The following is a 25000-nucleotide window of genomic DNA, read 5'->3' on the forward strand; positions in this document are numbered from 1 at the left end:
TGGTAGTACGCGTCGAATGGAATTTTGGTGCGCAATAATGATCTTGATCTAAACGTTAGTTTCCGGTTTAAAAGTAATGGTAGATCGGAAGAAAGATTCGTCAAAGAAGAAAAGAACGAAAAAAAGAAAAAAACAAAAACAAAAATGAAAAGGTAAGAAGAAAAAAGAAAAAAGAGAAAATGGAAAGAAAAGAAAATCTTACGACGTTTCTTACGAACGTTCAGGGTATTTGGAAAATAATAGGAAAAAGAAAAGATAAAAAAAAAATAGGTGTAAGTAAATAGAAAGCTCACCGAGACTGGCGGTCATAGCCTCGAGATCCTTAGGCTTCCTTTTCCTTGGTCGTCCCTTTTGCCTCGGTGGTGGTACAACTGTTGTCGCTGCCGCTGCTCCATTGAAATAGGGTACCTTTGGAGGTGAACCGGCGTCGGGGACTGACGGCGTTGAGGGTTGAAGCGGCACAGGGCTTATATGACTGTGAGGATGTTGAGGGTGCATCGAATGTGGATGAGGTGGCCCATGACCGGCGACCGCAGCTGCCGCTGCCGCGGCCGCAGCGACCGTCGTATGATGATGATGGTGGTGGTGATGATGATGGAGAAATTCGGGAGATGGAAATTGTCCGGCGTAATGTGGACCCGGTGGATAAACAGGAACCGGTGGGCTCTGGGCCGGATGAAGTTCCGCGCCCATTTCATAATGTAGCCGACACAAAACTGTCCCGTCCCTCATACCGAAGTGATCGCCTTTTGTCAACAGGACCGCGCACGCCGCGCACGAAAAGCAACGCACGTGGAAAACCAAGTCGCGCGCGCGCATCACCAACTCCGAGGCGAGTATTGCCGCTTGGCATCGCGCACATCTCTTTAGGCTCCCAAACATCCTGCAAACATATAATAGAGTATTCGGTAAAATTTTCGAAAACACCATAACCTCGATAGAAATCGGTATAAATATATATATATATATATATATATATATATATATATATATATATATATATATGTATGTATGTATGTATGTATATTTATACTTGTGGAAATTAATTATATATCCGGTATTATCTAATTTGCTCGCTAATAATAACGATAATATCTAAATGATGATAATGATAACAGTAATATTAATATTAATATTAATATTAATAATAATAATAATAATAATAATAATAATAATAATAACAGTAATACTAATAATAATAATCGTTGAAAAACAGAGCGGACGAGAGAGCAGAGTTGGTAGAGAGAAATTCAACGGCTTTTACCTCGACGAACGAAGTCGTTCCAATGCTAAACCCTCTTTCCCCTTTTTCAGAGCTCCGATATTGCCAAGATATCGAGCTGCCTTCGAGATCGCTGCTGGCAAGGCAAGGCAAGGCAAGACAAGGCAAGACAAGGCAACGCACAACGTAGCGATGTATAGAGAGAGAGAGAGAGAGAGAGGGAGAGAAAGAGTGGTAAAAAGAAAATAATAAAAAGGAAGCGAAAAAAAGAGAAGAAAAGAGAGAAAGAAAGAGAGAGAGAAAAAGAGAGAGACGCGTACGCCTCGTCGATATCGCGAAGCGAAGAGGACACGGCTTAGTAGCCGCGAAAGTAAAACGGCGGAAGGGAAGGAATATACCGATGCACCGGGCACCGTGACATCGCTACTGCATTAGCGGCACCCTGCAGTCTCCATTACCGAAGCCGGTCGACTATCTCGCTCGACATCCACCACAGCTACCTACCTAACCACCTATCTCGTTCTCCGCTTCTTCCAAATATATTGGCGTCCCCGACGCGGCCGTACGTTGCCGAAGAGAGCCTAGATAGAGACGTGTCCGATCTTATAACGCCGGATCCGAACCGCCGGCACAAGCAACCTCTACAACCATCTCCAACCTCTTCTACCATCAGGATATCCTGGGATATTCATAAGTACGTGACTATCTCATTTCTCTCTTTCCCTTTCTTTCCATATTTTTCAAAAGTCTGTTTAGCATTTCACAAGGTAGAAATCTTCTCTTCGTCGAGATCATTAATGTCAATCGGTAAATAACAAAAGAAGGATGTATACGATGAATGACCAAAGAAAGATTCTTCGATAATGTCATCGTCAATTGAAAAATCAGATTAATATCTAAGGGAAATTTTTCTTCGCACTGACTATCATTATATATTACGTAATACCGATTTCATTTATATCGATTCGAATTCTAAGATATTTATTATTACGATCGATCATTTTATTTATATAATTAATTGTGGATCGTCTAGAAAAAAAAAGAAAAGGAAAAAGAAAAGAGAGATTAATTTTAAGATATTTATTGAAATTCCTTTGTAATCTTCCATTTGACCTTTTTATATCGCATAAGTATTTTCAGTAATGAGTGTTATTATTATACTTCTGATCCGGGACCTTTATATGAAAAGAAACTCTCGAACCGTAAACCACAAGACCTAATCTAACGGATTAGTCCAAACAGGTCTCTCGTTCCGGAGGATCTCTTGACTTCAGACATATTGTTGTCATTTCGTGATCCTATTGACGACCCCAAAAGACTTCTCTCCCTTTCTCTCTCTCTCTCTCTCTCTCTCTCTCTCTCTCTCTCTCTCTCTCACTCTCTGCTGGATCCTATTCCGCTGAGTACACGTAAAGCAGAGTATTTTCATTTAATCGGATTTAGTAGAGCGTATTGGTCGATCGATTGAGCCTGCTAGCCTTTGTGATACACGACGTATTAGTGTACTACCCTCAGATAAATCCTCGAGGTAAATTCCTAGTTTTCGCATGAACTTTGCCTTCAATGATTTGTTAGTTACCCTCAATAATATCTCGTATCTCGATTGAAACTTATCGATAAGAAACGTGAATAAGAAGAAAAAAGAAGAAGGAAGAAGGAGAACGGGGAAATGGGGGAAAAAAAAAAAGAAAAAGAAGAAGATAAAACGGGAACATTTTTAGGAATAAAGGATTCGAAAAAAGGAATAAAGGATCTAAGAGAAGCCATTATTAACGATTTTGCTCATACAAGCTTGATTTTTACTTCTTGAGAATCATCAAACACCATTTTCTTCTATTTCGTAGGACGACTTGACGTCTCAGGATGCTACCAGGTTCTGCTCTTGATGAATGAATCGGAGCAAACGAGAATAAGCTCATTCACGTTTTTATTCGTTTCGTCTACGACGACGGAACATAAACACAAGTATATAGACATTTATATACACATTCTTATGGTTTATACGTACATACATACATACATACATACGTACATACATACGTAAGTACGTACATACATACGTAAGTACGTATGTACGTATGTACCTACCTACCTATATATATAATAAACACAATACATACATAAACACAAACATATTCCTAGGATCACGGGACTTGGGAAGAGAAGGAGGGAGATGGAGGAACGCCCGCAGAGTTTTACAAGATGCACCATATGCGATACATTATTATACAATGTGACGCGTATTCTAAGCTCCGCAGTGTATTTTCAAACGCCTAAACACACCGTTGCCACTCGCCACAAAGAGTCGGAAATCCTTTATATACTACGAGATTCGGACCACTCGCCGTGCGTTCGCACACTCGGCACCCGTGGAGCACGTGGATTCTCTTTCCTTCGTTCTTTTTCTTTTTTTTTTTTTCTTTTTCCATTCTTTCTCTCTCTTTTTTTCCTTTCTGTTTTCCTTTCTTTTTTCTCTCTCTTTCTTTTTTTTTTTGATTCTTTTCTTTTCTTTTCCTTTCTCTTTTCTTCTCTTCTTTTTCCTTCTTCTTCTTCGTTCTCCTTCTCCTCCTTCCCTTCTTATTTTTATTTTTATTCTTATTCTTATTCTTCTTTCCTCTCGCCTTTCCCGTTCACGTTCCTTCATGCTTCTAAAGAGATACGACCGCGAGAACGTGCGCGCCTCCTCGAGAGAGGAAGACCGCGATTTCTCACGTACGAGAGAGGCTGGACCATTTCCCTCTTCCCTCTTCCCTCTTTCTCTCTCTCACACACTTAAACTCACACTCTCTTTTTCGTTGGTATAGAAGACGCCACCGAACTGGAACCATCGTCCTCCGCCAGCTGCGGAGAGAGACTCGTCCCGACGAGTCCAACGACGAAAGGAAAGAATTACGCGTTCGGTTAACCGCATGAGTAATGATCAAAGATCGAAAAAAAAAAAAAATTCCGGATATAGTTCTCGTCGATGGTCTTTATGCGACCCACTCACGGTTCAAAAAAAAAAGAAAAAAAAAGGGAAAAGTAACGAAACGAGACGCGTGGAGGAAAAAAGATCGATAAAAATAAGAATAAGAATAAAAAGAAAAAGAAGGAAAAGAAAAGAAAAGAAAAAAAGGAAAGAAAAAAAGGTTCAGCAAGTTATAATCTACCGATTAGATCGACTTCGTTATCGATTATCGTACTTGTGATAATCGCGAAAAAAAAAAAAAGAGAAGAAAAAAGAAAAGGTAATAAGTTCGCGTGTGAATCGTGCTACTGGTATATCTACCTAATACAAATTTCATAGCGGGTAACTAACTATATGTGAACTTTACGATATCGTGATACTCCGACATTTGTCAGTGAAACGATACATGGACGTCGAAAAAAAGGTAGCAAAGCTTTGCGTGAATATAATACGCATCTACCTACATGTTTTTCTCTCGGTAATTCTCGTATCTGTAAAGACTCGTCGTCCTTATTTTTTTTTTTTTCGAGAGAGAGAGAGAAAGAGAGAAAGGATTCATCTACGTCTTATTGTAAATTATTATTTTCGCGATAAAGCTTGTAGCGTCCAAACGCTATGCGCAAAATTTCTTCGCGAACATCGATAATTAATGGATATCTATCGATAAGCTACGCTCCGATCTAATCGTTTCGAGGAAAGAGAATGAGCAAGAAAGAAAGAGTGAGAGAAAAAGTGAGAGTGAGAAAGAGAGAGAGAGAGAGAGATAGAGAGAAAATCTCGCTAAAACGTTAATGGACCTTTCGAATTGTCGATTCTTCATCCCTGACAACTATCGTTCACCGTTCGACGAATACGATTCGTTTTATCGACTTAAGTGTCAATAACGTTGTGTCGTGTTAACGCGCAAATAATTCGATCGACCATTAAATCTTTCACTCGGTATTGAGTATTGAAAAACATCAATCGAAATCATTGTTCTTTCATTAAGATAATTCATGATATTTCTGTTAATTATTTCCATTGGTATTCCTAATAAACAGAGACTGAATCAAATATTAAATTCGGATCAAATATATATATTGAATATTCCATATATAATAATTATTCTAGATATCAAAATTGGCTTGATTATGTACATCATTGATTTTATCAAAGATCGATTCATGTAGATAGAAATAAATCATCGTTATTTCGATGAATGTTAGTTAAAGGATTATGAAATTGTTAAAAAAAAAAAAAAAAAAAAAAAAAATATAAAAGAAGAAAAAGATTATATAAATCATTTCTGATAACTAGGATTTGTTAATTCACGAATATTTTACACTTTACGTAATAAAATTGTATCATATAATATATGCGACAAAGAGATAAAGAATTTAATGTCGATTAATGAGTAAACTTTTAAAACAAAAGAAAAATGAAGAATTGGATTAGCGAAAGAATTTCAATGGATAAATGTCAATCGTGAAGTTTGTTTTTTTCGTGTTCCAGTTTACTTTTTTCGTTCGATTTATTATATCATAGATTAATCTTATTAATAAACATATTACGAACGGATCATGAGAGAATTCTCGTGTTCTCTGTTGTGTAGAGCTTGTGGCCGATCACAAGAATTTTTGTTTTTCGAATTTGTGTTATTCACAAAAAAAAAATATGGCCACTGGATTAAGCTAACAATAAAACTATCGATCCTGCAATGTGTTAACAAAGCTTTACTATTAATCAATTACTTATTTATTTTCGATGAAAATATTCTTCTTTCTTTCCTCTTTTTTTTTTCTTTCTTTTTTTTTGTTTATTACGAAGCAACATTTAATTATATCCATATGATATTGATTAAAAAATAATTCCATATATATATATATATATATATATATATATATATATATATAAATTTATTAAATCGCAAAAAAAAGAGAGAAAAAGAAGTGATAGAGAAAGAGAAGAAAAAAAAAAAAAGAAAAGAGGGAGACCCATTCGTTCGATCGTCATGAAGCGAGAAAAATTCGTCGTCGACGGTGGCGACTGGGATGGTATCCCAATAAGAAGACATCGTGCGTAATATAGTGCTGTGATCTAGATTAATGCAAGCGTTGCCGGCAGCAGTCACGTAGCATCCCACGCACAGCGGTGTCCTCCCTGTTCTCGAGCGTGCATATAACATCGAGCGGTAGCTCGTCGTGGTCGTGGTCTCTAGATTATTCGTAAGGAAATAAAAGCAATTTAAAAAGAAGGGGAAAAGAGAAAGAGTGAAAGTAAGAGAGAGAGAGAGAGACTGCAATAGTCAGTGATGAGAAGTAAGAAAGAGAAAGATATCGAATAAGAAAATGTTCAAATGCGTGGGTCGTGGATCGAAATCGATACTTCGTCATTGACATTACTCTCGTACACGTTTGATGTTCCCTTTTCTATCATTCTTTTTTTCCTCCATTACAATGGAATCGCAAGAAGCGTGATAGAAAATGAAAAGAAGGAAGAAAGGAAGGAAAGAAAGAAGGAAGGAAGGAAGAAAGAAAGAAAGAAGAAGAAGAAAGGGTAAAGAAAGAAGAGGAAAGGGCCCTTAGAACGTAACGCGATACTTTCTTAGGAATGTTTTATGCGGTGACATCGAAGATAGCATGGCTGGAGGCGTAGAGACTCGTCGCAAAAGAGAGAGAAAGAGAGAGAGAGAGAGAGAGAGAAACTTCCCCGATAGGAAGGACCCCCCGCAGGGATACGCCGAATCCTCTTACGGTGCAACGATGAGCAACGAGGCAGGCACTCGTAAAAATTCTCAACGAATCCCCGTCGAGGCGAATGCCAAAACGGACCTTAACATCGGCGAATATCCATGTGCTATGAGAAAAGTACCAACGGAGGATCGAGTTTTATGGCGAGATTCGACGGCGTAAGTCGAACGATTATTTTCAAAAAGACGATGGAAATGAAAGAGAGAGAGAGAGAAAGAGAGAGAGAGAGCTCGTTTAAAGATATCGCCGGCCATTTCATTCGTCTCTCTTGGTATACGTCGATATAAAAAATGAAACCTTATATTAGAATACTTGTCGCACTCATAGATATATCTATACATATAACAGATAGATAATAAACATGATAACGATAATAATAATAATCGATAAGAATCTGAATTAAGATGAAAAAAAAAAAAATTAAAAGGAATGTTAGAAAAAAAAAAAAAAAAGAAGAAGAAAAGAAGGAAGAAGGAAGAAGAAAAAGAATAAAAATAAAAGGCAATGTAAAATAATGATATTCGTCGTGTTTTACGATTGAAACGATTGTTTGGATTAATTACGTTTCTAAATAGAATCGTAAGATCAATGCGATCGATGAATTATTCTGTCCGATTATTCATCGTTATTCATTGAAATTTCATCGGGAACGATTTTAAATGAATTAAGAGAATTTGCGCCATGATGTTTAGAAAATGGAAGCTGTTCCCAAGAGGGTGGTACAAGAAGGAAGAAACGTAGGCATAGCGGGGCGCCATTGTTCGTGAATCTGATAGGGAACGAGGCTCGCTCCTCCTTAAGCGATATCGCTTAAGGGAAAGGAGGTATCGTTCGTGTTCTCGCCATGTCGCCGAAGGGCCAGAGCCCTTCTGTGATACATGAAGTGTCCCGTACGCAGGTGTTGCCGTACAAATACGGCAACCTTAGTTATCTTATAGAATCTACTATATCGAGATATCCTTGCTTTCTTATCTCTTTCCTACCTCCCCCCCCCTCTCGCTTTCTCTCTTTCTTTTTATTTTGTATCTTTTTATTTTTTTCTCGAGATAAAACGTCCATCTATATTCGAGGTAATCGCGTATAATTCAAAAAACACACCGGGGATACTCGCGTGCGTTCATCGGTGATAACTCCAAGTGGCATTGGAAGCATCTCAAGACTATAATCTTTCTCTCTCTCTTTTTCTCTTTCTCTTGTACACGTATACTATTCCTTTCTTTATAAATCGATTGCCATCTCACGTTTGATCTTTTTGCTGGAAGCAAACAACTTACAGTTACGACGAAAACAACAACACCTGTTTCGTAAATAAGATCCTATACGTATGTAGATATATATTATAAGTATATACATAAGCATATAGTATAAGTTATAAACAGATCAATTAGAAATATTGTAAAGATAGAAAATGATGGATATGATTTTCTTATTTCGAAGATATGAGAGAGAAAGAGAGAAAGAGAGAGAAGTAAAAAAAGAAGAAGATAGAAAGACGCCCACTCCTTCTCCCTTAAAGGGAGTATCCAACACTTCGTAGGATAACGAAGGCAAGGACATAACTCGGTGTCTCCACCGTGTTACGATCTTGGAAAGGGCCTGAGAAATAGCGCGACACCAGGACAGCTACCGATGATGCATGTCCTTGGAACGCGTTACGAGTCCCGCGTATTATGTTACTCGTTTCTTCTTCTTCTTCTTCTTCTTTCTTTTTCTTCCTTTTTTTTCTTTTTTCCTTCTTTTTCTTGTTCTCTCATTTCTCTCTCTCTCTCTCTCTTTCTCTGTTTCTCTCTAGTACCATGTAAAATGTAGAAAGAGAAAAAGAGATGAACTAAGAGTGAGACTAAGACTGGAAGAGGTTAGGGTCGTGACTCTATCATATTTATGTCCTTGGCTACTTTTTCCTCGTCGAGCCGAAAAAGCAGGGCGAACGCGTCGAAATTCCAAGAGAAGATGGCTGGACGCGATAACGAACGGGCGATCGTCGATACGGGGAGTCTCTCGTTATCGTTATCGAAGTCTAATCGTTTCCCTCTACCGTTTGTTTGTTCGTTCATTCGTTCGTTCGTTCGTTCGTTCGTTTGTACATTCGTTCGTTCGCTTTTCGTTTTGCTCTTTTCTGGTCATTGGCCGGAGGAGTTGCCGAGGTGGACGAAGGGAAACGACTATGGTTCAACCTCCGAGTCACCAAGTAGAAGAGGATCCGACTCGTCGTATGTCAAACGACTGATCTTACTGATATCCTTCTCTTTTTTAAGGAGCATGCTTTCGGACAAAATGCGGCCCATGGGATTTCGTAATGTTTCGAGCTTTACGAGCGGCCGTTCTTAAAAGCCGTAAGCGTTCGAGATTTTTAACGTTCCAACCAGATCTTCTTTCATTTTTTTCTCTCCCCCTCTCTCCTTTCTTTTTTCTTTTTTGTTCTTCTGTTTTCTCTCTCTCTCTCTCTAAATATATTTTATCGTTCGTTTAAAACACTTGTTGTTACTTTTAGAGAAATGTTAAAGTTTCTTATAGACACGAAGGATTATTACATATATGTATAGAAAAATAATGTTTTCTTTTTCTTTTTGTTCTCTTTTCTTTCTTTCTTTCTTTCTTTTTTTTTAACTTCAACAATAATTCGATTATTATACAGTTTATCATTTTTTTCTTTTCTTTTCACTTTAGTTAAATCGATAAGTCGTTAGATAAATATATATTTCTAAAATTATCAAAGCTTCGTCATTTGCAATAATGTGAAATCCTTCATAACGAAAGCATCTCTTTCAGTGAGAGAGAAAGAGAATCAAGAAGGTTAATGTTCTCTCTCTCTCTCTCTCTCTCTCTCTCTCTTCCTGCCCTTTCTTCATCTGCTTTTTGACTCTTTCTTCCACCGATGGAGATGGTACTCCGTCGGGCGTCTGCATCTTAATTACGAGAGCTAAATTATGAGCAAGCTCCCAGCGCTGAAATATTTGTCCGTTCACCGGCCGTGGGTTATGGCTCAATTACATCTCGCTATTTCCCGTTTGCACGGCGTTGATTTAAAGCGACCAAATGTCTACCAAAGCTTCGAGATTGTACCTGCCTCCTTCCCCCTCCCCCCTGTCCCGCCGCCGTCGCCTTCTCTATATATCCTTTTCGAATCGTTCCTCTTACGCCGCTAACGAGTCACCTCTTTTTATTATTTTACGATTTCTACAAATATTATTTATCGTTTCTTACGACTGACGCTTTCTTTTTTTCTATCCCCCCATCCCCCATTCCCTGCCCCATGACATTTAGACATTGTAATAATTCGATGTAAAAATGATATGGAATATCGCGCTTATTAAAGTCGATTTAAATCGTTCAAGATTAAATGCTCTTCATGCCGACGTATCGGTACTTTGCTATCTTTTACGATCTTACGAGCAGGTAAGAGGTAACAAGAAAAGAAAATGAAAAAAAGGAAAAGAAGAAAAGAAGAAAAGAAAAAAAAAAAGAAACCGGAAGAAAGTAAAAAAGGCCGGTTAACGATTAAATGTCGGATGACATTTATGAGCAAAAACGGTGAGAATAAAAGGCGATTTCTTTATATCCTCTAACGTCATTACAAATTCCACGGTGGAAATTTCTTTTGCATTTATTTCCCTCTTACGAACTTATAGGCATAGAATTATTCCCGCATAATTTCTTATGTAATATCTAATTATCTGTTCATCAACAAGTGAAGTAAATATATACTTATATACATACATATATATATATATATATATATATATATATAAATTATATACAGATGAGAAATGTTTTATAGACGAATAGATATAGATAAGTGAAATATTTTATCGTAAAACAATATAACCGCAATGATGTTACATTCCCTATCTCATCGTGTTATATTCATAAGAGTAACTAAGCACAAACTAATTATCGTGTTAATTATGATAAGAAAGAAGACGAAATCGCGTCGAAAGGAAATCATAAAAGACAAATTTGAATTTACTCTGACAGATCTAATAAAAATACCTTCTCTAATTGTCCGATGAACGATAATTAATAACAAAATTATTTCCATTACAATTAATTTATATCAAAATCAGAAATATTTCCTCTGTAAAACTTTACGTTTCGTTCAATTATATCGCACATAAAATCAATTTGCCAATTGCGAATTTGTCATTTACGATATCGCGTTACAAATTTTCATAATATACAATTTTTAAAAATGTAATAGTCTGAATAAACTGTATATTATTTCAAAGATACATACGTCTGTTCCCGCGATATTAGAACTTTTTGTATATCTCCTGATTATAAAAAAAAAAAAAAAAAAAAAAAAAAAAAAATTCATCACTTTTCTCATTTATTAAACGTAAGATATAAGATTACAATATCGCGATCCATTACAAATTTTAACGCATTATTAGATACCATTATTGAATAATAAAGCAAACCTCATAAATTGAGAAACGTTATATTATATAAATAAATACTTTGGCATTTGAAGAAATCGTGTATGAGAGACTTGACACGCGACCGAAATGATAAAAATTTAGCTCCTTTGATAGAAATTTATTCTCGAGTATAACGCACAATACGTTAACAGAGAGAGAGAGAGAGAGAGAGAGAGAGAGAGAGAGAGAGAGAGAGAGAGAGAGAGAGAGAGAGAGAGAGAGAGAGAGAGAGAGAGAGAGAGACAAGAGAGAGAGAGAAGAAGAAAGAAAAGAATTTTAATTCACGTGGAATTAATCTCATACACATCGTTGTCCTCTTCGATGCTATCGGTTAGAGCCGGATAGACGCTAATGTAAGTTCTGCCTGGGTCTACTTACAATGACACGATGCATGCCGTGAGACTTTACATCCGGAGAACACGAGAAGGAGACGACAACGACAACGGCAACGATAACGATGACAGCGACAGATCTTTTCGCATGCGTTAAGAGAAAGAGACAGAAAGGGAGAGAGAGAGAGAGAGAGAGAGAGAGAGAGAGAGAGAGAGAGAAGGAGAGAAACGGACAAACAGTCAGACATACAGACAGAAAAACAGAAAGACAGAGAAACAGGGACAGAAAGAGTGAAGAATTTAAAAGAGGGGAGGTAAAAGGGGTTGGGTAGTCGTTAAATTTATCGTCGATTCCAAGTACCGAAGGGTACGTCAGATTGGATTTGCGGGAACATTTCTCTTGTAAGTTTATTTTCGTTATTGGTTAGTCGTTGAAATTATCGCTGAAATCGGCAGCCTTCTTCTTCTTTTTCTTCTACTCTTTTTCTCTCTCTCTCTCTCTCTCTCTCTCTCTCTCTTTCTCTCTCTTCCTATCTATCTATCTATCTATCTCTTTCTCTCTTTCTCACTTTGGAAAGAAAAAAAGGGAGAAAAGGGATCCACCCCAAACTCGCCACTCATTATTTATCGAGCAAACTCGTACCGGTATCACGTGGGACGGTGGACACGCATAATTTATCGCACGCGAGTTTTTTTCGAGTCAACACCGAGTGTATGAGCACGAATATACCTCTATTTCTCATTGGTGATCTTCGAAAAGTCAGAGAAAGAAAGAGAGAGAGAGATAGGGAGAGAGAAAGAGAGAGAGAGGACATTTTCGATCGTAAAGATCTTCTCAGAAATAGATAAGTAATGTCTAGTTAATAAAAATCTTTTGAGATCAACTTAATCGTAATATTTGTCGTAACACATTAAATTATCATAGAAATAGACGATCTATTTCTAAGTACGTTAGTACAAAAGCACTAGTAACTTTTCTTAAATCATCATCAAATGCAAATTTAACAGACAGACGTCTATATAATTTATAATGAAAATTCGCATAATTATATCATATATTTTTCGATAATTATTCGAATCATCTTGATCCTCATCGTATTCAACGTTTTATATCATAGAACGTTACCGAGCATGAAAACCGAAGGAAGTTGGCAACGACACAAAATATTCGAATATTTTATACAATGACGAAACTATTTATCTATCTATCTTTCTATCTATCTATTTATCCATCTAACTATCTTTCTTTCTTTCTTTCTTTCTTTCCTCATAGTTCTAAATAAAAAAGTAATTATTTATCGTCTTATTATAATGATAATAGAGGCCATTTGAAATCTTTCTTTGACAAAAAAAAAAAAAAAAAAAAAAAAACAAGAAATAAAAAAAAAAGAAAAAAAGGAAAAAGAAAAAGAAAAAGAATTAGTTATTAGTAGAACATTTTAACAACATTGAAGAATAACGAACAAAAGATATTAAAAATTTCCATGTTATTTCCTATGTGCAATTTTATTATAAGCAATTTAGAGCATTTAATAAGCAATAAGTAGATTGGATAGTCTCGGTTCGACTAATGTCTTTAGTTTAATATCACATAGAATTATAAGAAACTATGAGGCAGGAAAGAAGTTCGAAGGAAGAGAGGAAAGAAAAAATAGAAGATTGAGATACAGAAACGTAAAAGAACGATAGAAAAATAGAGAGAGAGAGAGAGAGAGAGAGAGAGAGAGAGAGAGAGAGAAAGAGAGAGAAAAAGAGAACAAGAGAGAAAGATAGAAACGAGTAAAGGCTGTAAGAAACGGAAGAGTCAAGGAAGTTCTTACGTCGACGACCGCAGCACAACGATCTCTTTACGCGCAAGCAATTTTTACGACGAAACCAGCCGGCCGGGCCGAAACAGCACGCAAGGTGACGAGAAACTTTCAACGTGTGTGAAAGATAGAATAGTCGACCGGATTATTCTTTTTAATTTCCCTTTTTCAGGTGAGCGCACACCTTTCAAATCGAAATCGGTTAGTGACGTTAAAATGAAATCACGAATTAAATGATCGAAAAAGATCGTTCCATATTCTAAGTATTTTTATTTCTAAATTCTTTCATATTTTTCAATGGAATAAAATTATTTCTATCGAGTATTTACAGCATTAATGTATAATATATACATACATATATATATATATATATATATATATATATATATATATATATATGTATTTTATGTGCGTTCGTAAATTATTTCACTGTGTGAGATTTTATTATTCTACATTCGATTCGAAAAGAAAGAACAATCCTGTCGAAATATTTATATACATACAACTATGGGAAAAAGGAAATGAATAAAATAGTCGAAAAGGAGTTTCATTAAATAAAAAAAAAAAAAAAAAAAAAGGAGGGAAAAGAAAAGATTAACTCATTGAACTAATTAAATAGGGGGAAGATATGAAGTATACCATTGAAATTGAAAATATTTCCTTTAAGGAACGAATGATATTAGATTTAATAAAGAGCCAAGGGAAAGACAGAAGATGAGTACCTCTATTGTCTTATTTTCTTGACGTGACTTTCTTGTATTTTCCTTTCCTTTTCTTTCCATTATTTTTCGTTTTTCTTTTCTTTTCTTTTCTTTCCTCTTTTTTTTCTTTTTTTTTTCTTTTTTTTTTTCTTTTTTTGATAACGTCGCAACCCATAGAAAAGTAGAGAGTTTGTGCGCGAAAGTATGTCACGGTAGCATGGCGCACACGTTGAGAATGTTCGTTCGTGAAGAGTCGAACCGGACGAGACACGCGACGTGTCTCTGCCTAATAACAGTCGTGGAACGGCTCGAAACTACTTCGAAGCGACGATGGCAGTACAGGAACGAACGATGCTAACGGCTCGAGACGCGAACGAGGGAGATAAGAAGAAAGACTCTTTCGGCTAAAATCGTGTCGTGACGGGATGTCTGCCTCTTCCCCCCCCCCTCCACCAGCCCTCCACCCTACCCCACCCCCACCCTTCATCTCTCATTCCTTATCCTTTTCTCTCTCTTTTCTTCTTTCTTCTTTCTTCTTCTTCTTTTTTTTCTTTTTTTTTTAGCCTTTTTTTGTTTTTTTTATTTCTTATCCTTAATCCTCCATTCTTTTCTTCTTCTACTTCTTCTTCTTTTTTTCTTTTCTTTTCTTTCTTTTCTCTCTTTTCTTTCTTCCACCGTCATATTATATAAACTTGTGATTAATGCGAGAGAGAAATAAGGAAAAAAAAAAAAAAAAGAAAAAAAGAAAAAGAAAAAAAAGAAAGAACAAGATAGGACGAAGGTAGGAAAAAATATAGGCAGGTGCCGATTATCGACGTGCCTAAGTAATTTTTCATCGATGGATGATATTATGAATCCTTAACGAATCGAATTTTTTTTATCCAACGTTCTAACGGAAAGTTAGGATCGTAATGAGACACGTGGTGAACCTTAAACTTTTGGTGTTGATAATTTCAACGTGTCGTTCATTCTTCTCTCTCTTTCTCTCTCTCTCTCTCTCTCTCTCTCTCTCTCTTTACTGCCATTTCCATCTTACACGACTATACGTCTCGTTTCTCTCTCTTTCTCTACTTCGCGAGCAAAAGCGTCCTTCTTGGCGCGATAAAACCAGCTGCTTATCCTAGGATCTCGAGCGTACCCTCTAAGAAGATCGGTTAATGCGATTTTAGAAGCATACCACGTACACGAAGAAAAGAGAGAAGAAGAGGACTAAGGGCGATGACTGACTCCTTCTTCTCTCTTTCGGCCCTAACACTCCGTGACCACCGAAATTACTTCGTGAATACTCTCTTCCGAGATATTTAAATTCGTTCATATTTAATTCATTCGTTAATTTACAAATAATCGAATCTTTACAAGTATCAAATAAGTTATAGCGACGAGCTTTAAGAAATGCCTCTTTCCATTTTCTCTCTTTTTTTTTGTTTTTTTCTTTTTTATTTTCTTTTTTCTTTCTCTTTTTTTTTTTAATTATCTTGACGACGTCAGAGATTAATTTTCTATCACAAGTATATACGTACTGTACGTATGTGTTAAATTACATACATATATATATATATATATATATATATATATATGTATGTGTGTATAGGTATACTACGTATACGTAGATCGTAACGCAAAGACATATCGTGGCGTCGCTCCTGAAATGTAGATCGGCGGTGATTTACTTATCAAGAATCGACGCTTCGCCGGAGGTAAATGGTCGAGTCGTGACCATTAGTCGATGGTACGGTGGTCGAAGGTATTGCCGGTGTCCAGGACGGACGCCACGTCCATGGAACTTACATACATACGTACATACGTACATACATACATACATATATACATAGTTCGTGCTTGGTAATTTCTTCTCAGTGTACTCTTCTCTCGCGTTGAACTGAATCAGCAGCGAGAGAGTACGCTAATATCCTCCTTCTCCTTCTAACTGTGTGAGGCCTGAATTCTACTATATCATTCTCTCTTTCTCTCTTCATTTCATTTCTTTACTTTTCTTTTTATTAATAATTAAAAATTTTATCATACGTAAATTTCAACTTTTATATTTTTCACGTTAATTCTTTATTATATTATACTCTTTATTATATGTATATGATATATACATATATTCACTTTGATATAATAAAGTTTATTCTCTCTCTCTCTCTCTCTCTCTCTCTCTCTTTTCCTTTTTTCTCTCGCGTAAAAAAGAAAATTTCACATGTTAGCATTGAACGTTTAAATCTAAAGTGTACTTCGACTTCTTAATTTCTATAGAATTTAATAAACTGAATTATATACAGCATGTTAAAAGCATCGACCGTGCAAATTAGTCAAATAAAAATACCGTACTCAACGAGATAAACGTTCGCGCGAAATATCTATATCCAATTATGTTAGTTTGCGTCCCTTTTTCCTTCTCCAAGCCCTTTTTATATTCGAAACTCTCTTTCTCTCTCTCTCTCTCTCTCTCTCTCTCTCTCTCTCTGTAATTGACGTTGAATTCCAAAAAACTATCCATATAAAGAACAAAGTATAATAGAGGAGTACCGCTTTCGCATCCACTTCATTCGTTCAGAAAAATACGTTTAGGGAGATCTAATTCTATAGGTTCGCTTCGTTACACCGAGCCTGCCTTTAGAGAGTTTCTTTCTTCGTAATTCGAATTCTACCGAGAGAAAAAAGAGAGATAGAGAGAGAGAGAGAGAGAGAGAGAGAGAAAAAAAGAAAGAGAGAAAGAGGAGGCTTTATGAATTTAAAACGCTTATCCGCGCGCGACGAATGGTAGTACGATTTTGACGAGCATTTTCTTTGCCAGCACGCTATACCCGCATCGTATGCAGATAGTTATATACTAAAAAAAGAAAAAGAAAAAGAAAAAAAAAAAAAACGAAAAAAAAAGAGGCGATAACTATCTTTTACTTTTGCATCATTTTTGTTTTTCTGTTCTTCTTTTTCTTCTTCTTCTTCTTCCTTTTTTTTTTCCTTCTTCAACATACAACACTATTCATCCACGTTAACTTATGGTACCGGCTAAGATCGATCCTTTTTTTCTTTCTTTTTTTTTTCTTTTTTTTTTTTACCTCATACTTGTACTTGGCCTATTAACGAACCTATAATCGTTAAAGAGAGCCAGGAGTTTAAGTAAACAAGGAAAAAGGAAAGAGGGGAGGGGGGAGGGGAAAGGAAGAAGGAGAAGGAAGGAGGAGAAGAGAAAAAATTAAAAAAAAAAAAAAAAAAAAAGGAAAGAAAGAAAGAAAGAAGAAAAGAAAAAAAAATGAAAAGAAAAGAAACCTGTCTTTGCGAGTCACGTTTAATGTTAATACCAAACGCGCAATATATGTATATATGTAATTTCCCTCGTCTACATATGTATTTAAGCAGGTGAATATTTTTCACGTGGATTTTATCTCTCTTGCATTTAGACGTAAGTCGTAACGTAAGCACGTAAGCTCAAAATATCTAAGCGATATTCAGAAAACGTTTGAGAAAATCTATAGGCGTTAGACGGAGAAAGAAAAAGACCGCATAGAACTTATACTATAATTTATTCCAGTGGAAAGAGAGAAAGAGAGAGAGAGAGAAAGAGAGAGAAAGAATTATCGGTGATTGAAAGAGCGAGAGAGAGAGAGAGAAAGAGGGACAGAGAGAGAGAGAGAGAGGGGGGGGAGAGAAAAGAAAGATATGTTATCATTGAGGAAAAAAAAAGAAAAAAGAAAAAGGAAAAGAAAAGAAAAGAAAGAAAAAAAGAAAAAGTCAAACACAACGAGATATAGAATAAACGTAATTAAAAGTTTGTCAGATTACATAATAATCAGATGAGAAAACAATGTTACTTTTGAAATAATAAATTTCTCCGGAATTTCAAAATTTCAAAAAGCGATAACAATCACTGTAGAATAATCTAAACGCTTACGTTCAAACTCGAGGTCCTGTTGTAAAACGGGCATAACCCACTTTAGTCAAGTGTACTCTCAGTCATTCGAGTCAGTTTGCTCGAACGCGAGAATTAGTGTCTGAAGTCGACTCGAAATATGGCAAGACAGGTGATTTCCGCGTATTTCTAACTGCCAGTGCGGCGCAATTGTTTCCCGTAATGGAAATCACTGACTAAAGTCAAACCACGAAGGGCTTTGGTGGATGGACGTCGAGGAGAGATGAAGAGGAGAGAGGAGGGGAGGGGAGGGTGGAACGTGAGAAAATTCTTATTAAGCCGCGCGTTAAGTACCTCTACCTATGTACGTTTGCGCTAGTCTACGCATGGCAGGAGTATGGGAATTTTGTTGGATCAAAGGAATCGTGGAATTTCTCTTGTAAGTGACGAAGAAAAAGAATTATTACTTTCCACGATAGTTACGTACATATCTCTCTCTCTCTCTCTCTCTCTCTCTCTCTCTCTCTCTCTCTATTTCGCTATCTATTGCTACGTCCTTATTTAATTCTTTTGTATTTGTAACTTGTTCAACTCGTTCGAGTTATTCTTATTTCGTATGTCGCATGAAATCTTACATTGACATTTTATGATAATTATTTTCATTAAAATAAAGTAGATTCATTTTTTTTTTTTCAATAAAAGAGAGAGAGAGAGAGGGAGGGAGAGGAAACAAAAAAAAAATATATATATATATATATATCAAGAATCATAAACGGTCAAACGATCAATGTATATTCTAATCGCAATTTATTTTTAATAATTAAAATCAATATTAAAATTTAACGAGATATTAAATGTAACAACATAGAATAAACGTATAATTTAACTTTCATTATTTCCTTTAGAACGTTCGATTTCCATCTTTGTAACGGATAATCGATCGCTACTTGATTTTTATAATAAAATCATTGATCGATCGAGAATTATCATTTACGTAGGTATTTAATATTTCATTAGTAAGTAATCATGAACTGGGTCGCCTTTGATAAATGTTTATTTCGCGTGCGATACCGGTGGATACAACATCGGTGGCATTGCGTGCCGGATTATATTTGCAAATGTTACCGGCCATGAATAGCGCATTTTATCGTAAGACTCATTCGCAAACTTATACGACTTATCAATAGGTATTAGAAAGAAAATAATATTGTATTGTAATAAGTGGTAATCATTATCCATTAATAATTATCCATCGTTAATAATTATCCATAAATAATTATCCATTATTTTTTGTAGAAAATTAAGTAAAATAAAAGCAAAAGGAAGAAACAAAAAACAAAAAAATGAAAAAAAAAATACAAAACAAACGAACAAGAAGAAAGAAAGCATGAAATCGTTGAAGATAAAAAAAAAAAAAAAAAAAAGAAAATGAATTCCAAAAAAAAAAAGAGCGTTTTCGAAGCGATATCGATATCGCTTCGAAAATGAACAAGAAAAAAAAAAGAAATATTGAAGAAAAGAAGAGAAAAGGAAAGAAAGAAAAGTTGATGTGTAATTACGCAAACGTTTGCCGGATTCCGCTTCGCGGTACTGCTGACGACGGCAACGGCGGCGTCGGGAACGGCGGCGTCGGCGGCGGTGGCGGCGGCGATGGCGGTGGCGGCGGCGGATGTATTTTCAAACAGCGCTCGTCTTCGAATGGCTCACGGAATCGCATAAATTACTTCGCGCTTGACTTATTCGCACGAGCCTTCCGACCTATTCTCGGTAAGCCGTAACGAGTTGCTTTCATGACGCGGATTGTTCGCCGTCAAAATGCAACTCAAACGTTGCAAACGAGAGGACGTGAAACTTTCGAACTGGTCGAAGGACGTCTTTGAAGGATTTTCATTAGAGATGATTTTCTTTGATTATTCTTCAAGATAGATATTCAAAATAGAGAAAGAGAAAAAAAAACAGAGAGAGGGAGAGAGAAAGTGTTTACGAGATTTTTTTTATAAAAAAAAATTTTCTTCCATATGCATATATACATAAGGCCGTACTTAAAGAAAATTTTATGAAATTTTGTATTAATTCGATTATCTTGATGTCTCGTCTTACAATTAGCGCGATAATGATTTAACACGGATTTCCGCGAGAGACACGGTAGCATAAGCGTGACAGGCGTTACCGGCGTGCGATCTCGCTTAATGACCGTACGGAGAAAAATGAGGACCTGTGGGCGGTCGTGTAAACACGCTCCGCTATGAATGAACGTCGGAGTAACGTAATAAATAAACTCGCTATCGACTTAAAGAGGAAGCGGAAAGAGATCGCCGGGAACGATCTCTCTTGACTGTTCGTCGTCATCGACGCCGTCATGCGAGCACCGTGTTTTCTCTTACTTGGACAATTGGTGTATGCCGAGCTTAAATTGTTTTTTTCTTTAGTCTTTTTTTTTTTGCAATATCAAAAGGTACCACAAGGAGAATTGATTTAACATCGATCGGAAATATCTAATCACGTTTATCATTTTTAATCCTCTTTTAATTTTAAAAGGATCGTACTATTTATATGATTTTTCATTCCCTACTTTTTCTTCTTTTTTTTTTCGATCTTATTTAAAAGAACATTTAATGTTCTTGTTGACTGAAGTAAAAATAATTTTTATGCAGACACGAAAGAAAAAAAAATTTGTGGATTGTAAAAAGTTTTCAATATCTATTACGTTCAATAAAACTATTTGAAAGGAAATATCTTGACAAAATTTATATGACTCACCTATAATAATCCTTCTTGCAATATATGTTCCCATTCCTACAGAAACAGGTGACTTCGTTATCGAGACCCTGACGACAGTGAGAACACTGAAGACACGAAGCATGCCATCTCCTGTCGACCGCCTGAAGATAATACCTGTCGGATATCCTTAATCCACAACCCGCACAGACAACTCCAGGAACATCCTCGGATTGTGCCGGCGGCGTTGGTGGTGGCTCGAGTTTCGGAATGGTCTGCAAATGCTCGGAGGTTTGTTGCTCTTGCGTATGAGTTTGCGCATGCAAATGCGAATGATGATGGTGGTGATGATGATGATGAGTCCCTTGTGGTGGCATACTCAAGTCACTTGGATTATTATCGAAACTACCGTTGTTGTTTCTGTACTCCGATCCACCTGTCGAATTATTATTTTTTTTTATTTTTTTTTTTTTTTTTTTTACTTACACCCGTAAACCAGCAACACGATTGTTCGATTGTTATTCGAAGTTAATGCAATAAAATAATTATACGAGTTATAACATAATACGATATGTTAAGAAAATGATAAATGAGAATAGATTTTATCGGACATTAAATAAGTTAAAGAATACTGGCTCGTTATATCATAATAAATATATCATAAAATCATACTAAACTGAAGAATATTGTATAACTACAAGTTTCTTTAATTACTAATTTCTTTGATTTTAATAAAATTATTAATTACAAAGTAAAAACGTCAATGAGACATTTATATAGATATAATAAAATAAAATTTGATCGCACTATTTTGTGGTATATTAAAAGAGAAAAAAAGAAAAAAACAAGAAAAAAAAGGAAACAATTTCAATTTAGATAAAACTATTATAAGTCTAACAATAATAATAATAATAATTATTATTATATAAATATAAAGTTATTATAAATAGGTTCATTAATAAATCTTTATTCTTAAACATAATAAATAATGAAAAACTAACCTCCAGGCGAATCGTAGTCCCTAGAATCGTAGGGGGTGGTTGGACCGTCGTAGCAGTTATTGTTGGTTCCGCAATGGGTTTGATGTAAAGGTGTCTGATGGGGCGTCTGATGGGACGCGTGATGGGGCGTGTGATGGGACCCGTGGTGGTGGGCGGCGGGAGGACTGCACGGTAAGGTGGTAGGTCGTGCAGCGTCGCCCATCGACGCGGGGAGGCAGGGACTTAGGTCCCTTGCCTGCTCGACTGCTCCGGGGCCCCCCGCACTACCGGGCCCCCCTTGACGCCCCACAGCCAAGCCGCTCCCGCGCTCCTGCGAGCTGGCCGGCTGTTAAAACAAACCATTGATGGATATATTTTGTTTATTTCTATAATTTTTTTTTATATATCGTCTGTATCATTCTCTCTTTCTCTCTCTCTCTCTCTCTCTCTCTCTCTCTTCTATTTCCTACGCGATAGAAAAATAATCTATTAATATAAATATTAACAAATTTGTTTGATTTTTTCAATTGAAGAAAGAAACAAATTTTGAAAGAAATTATTCGTATACAATGGCGCGACAAAAATTTTCTCTCTAGCCTTAATTTCTTTCAGACTTATTATTACAGTCAATTAATTAACTTTTATAAGCTTTTTTTTTTCTTTTCTTCATTCGAATCCTTTATTTTTTATTTCGTATATAGAAACGAATAATTGATACATCGATCTAACGATCTAACGATTCCTTTCCTAACTCGATAAATGTAATCAAGTACGTAGCATAATAACGACTACTGTGTCGTAAGAAGATCATTTTAAGAGCACCCCAAAGGATAAAATCGGTAGACGAGTAGTTTTTCGGAAGATTACACGAAACGATCGAATCATACGGAAAACGAGAACTCCAAAAACCGGTCTTACAAAATGGTTCGTTCAGAATATATACAGTGACCGTTCATCGATGCGTATCGAAAACTCACCTTCGTCTTTATCTTTCTCTCTCATTCTCTTTTTCTCTTTTTCATGATACTCGCGTGGACTCGCGTGTCATGGTATTTCAAGGCTTTCTAAGTTAGCCTTCCCTATCGATCGTATTATGGAAAATTAAAGAACGAAAGAACGAGAGAGAGAAACAGAAAGGAAAAAAGTAATAAAGAAAGAAAAGAAAATACTCTTAATATTCGTCCTAAACAATTGTCATCGTTATTGTTATACAAATGAAATAAATACGTGCAATTTTTGCCAATGCTCTTTTAACCTACATAATATAAAATTGCCATTGTCCCTATGGTTCGAGAATGATCGATAAAAAGAAAAAAAAAGAAAAAAAAAAAAAGTGGCCTCGAGAAGATCGAGGAAGATCGATGCAGGAAGCGATCAATGCGACGACGGATCATGATCGATCGACAGGTCGAACCGGTAGGAGAAATCGTTCGAGAACAAATAAAAAGAAGAAAGAACGCACGAGCGCCTCCTCCCCGATTGCGTTTCAAACGTTGCTTTCTCTGATCGCAACTTGAAGAGAGGAAGAAAGAAATAAAGAAATAAAAAAAAAAAGAAAAAAAGAAGAAATAAAGAGTCCAAGAGAGAGAGAGAGAGAGAGAGAGAGATAAGGAGCGCGTAGAAGAAGATAAGGAAAGCTAAAAAGAAAAGAAAAGAAAAGAAAAGAAAAGAAGAGAAAAGGAAAGGAAAGGAAGAGAAAAAAAAAGAAAGAAAAAAAGAAAAAAGAGAAAGAGAGTCAGTCTCGATCGGGTAGCGAATCGGCGGCTCGCCTCTGATGGATGTCGCAAGGCAGTGTGCGCATGCGCGCGACCCTATAAGGCGCCCGAAGCCGACCAATCCGAGTCGCTGCCGTGTTTCAACTGTCAACGCGCTCACGGCGCGGCGTACAGCGGCGCGTACCGTGGAGACATAAATTACGACTCGAGTTGCCCTACTGTCGTCTCCCTCCCTTTTTCTCTCTTTCTCTCTATCTCTCTCTCTCTCTCTCTCTCTCTCTCTCTCTCTCTCTGTCTGTCTGTCCGTCTATCTCTTTCGCTCTTTGAGCGTTGCACAGACCTTACGTACCTACGTCTCGTGGAAAACCAATGGTGCACTTTACGACAGCAGATACCGGTATTTACTGCGCCTTAGGCGAAGCGGCACGTTTGCGATCTAGAGGCCGCCCAACGGAAACCAGGGTTGTGTGTTAAAAAGGTAGAGAGGGTAAGAAGGGGATGCGAAAGCAAAACAACCAGTGAGAAAGAGAGATGTAGGGAAGAGGGGGGGGAAGAGAGACGAATGCTCTCTCTAAGGATGAACGTTCTCTCTTTCCCTTTCTCTCTCTCTCTCTCTCTCTCTCTCTCTCTCTCTCTCTCTCTCTCTCTCTCTCGAGAAAATGGACATTTCAGGTACTTAGATAAATATATAAGTACGAAAAGAAATTCAACGATAAAGGATTTATCGAAAATTTATACAATTTATCGATCGTTTATTGTAAATAATATAATCCTTTTAAAGATCTTACCTTTATTACATTGATGATCATTACAAAGAATGAAAAATTTCTATTCCAATTTATTAATTTTTATTATCAAATTGTAATGGATGGATAAATACGTGTAAGAAAAAACAATTGTCCGACAACGTAGAATTACGTTCTTAACCGTTAGTTTATTTCAGATAGAGGTAGCTAGCTACTAGACGGTAGCGACCGTGTCGGACACATCGTCCCTCGTCGAAGATAATGTTTATCGGCGAGAAACTTCGCCGATAAAATCGTTCCCGCGTGGAAAGCTATCTCGTTTGTGTGCGTATGCTACCGTCTTTCTCAACACTAAATCGAACGTTCGAAGTTCTGTTATAAACTGATACCACGAATACTTGGGGGTGTTATAAAAAAAATAGAAAAAAGAAACGTAAAAAGACTCGTTAAGTCGATCGAAAATATTGTCCTATCGTCTATTATAATAATAATAATAATAATAATAATAATAATAATAATAATAATAATAATAATAATAATAATAATAATAATAATAATAATAATAGGTAATAATTTCAGATATTTCTATACTCATTCAAACGGAAATTTCTTATCCGAATGTGTAAAGAAAAGAAAAAGGATAGAACATTTTAAAGAACTTCACCTTATCTTTTCTCTTTAATTAGTCGTCGAAGATAACGATGCTGATTTAACAGGTAAAATATGTCCAAAGTAGAGGAATCGACTAGTAATACAACTAACGACGAACAGTTAGGAAAATTCTATACCGCCTACTTAGGATTAGTTTACAAGGTGTAATGCGCACTTCTC

General features: G+C 36.3%; 1 protein-coding gene across 2 annotated transcripts in view; it reads right to left on the reverse strand.

Annotated features, from left to right (window-relative positions):
* Positions 1–25000, reverse strand: part of LOC124426716 (protein apterous-like) — a 46297-nt gene that overhangs the window by 7868 nt on the left and 13429 nt on the right. For both annotated transcript variants that reach the window (XM_046968775.1, XM_046968776.1), the window contains exons 2-4: positions 21730–22054; positions 20771–21164; positions 294–883 (exon numbers count right to left, since the gene is read on the reverse strand). In XM_046968775.1, coding sequence (XP_046824731.1) covers positions 294–883; positions 20771–21164; positions 21730–22054 — 1309 coding nt within the window. The remainder of the gene's footprint in view (positions 1–293; positions 884–20770; positions 21165–21729; positions 22055–25000) is intronic.

This window comes from Vespa crabro, chromosome 9 (genome assembly GCF_910589235.1).
Source record: "Vespa crabro chromosome 9, iyVesCrab1.2, whole genome shotgun sequence".
NCBI lineage: Eukaryota > Metazoa > Arthropoda > Insecta > Hymenoptera > Vespidae > Vespa > Vespa crabro.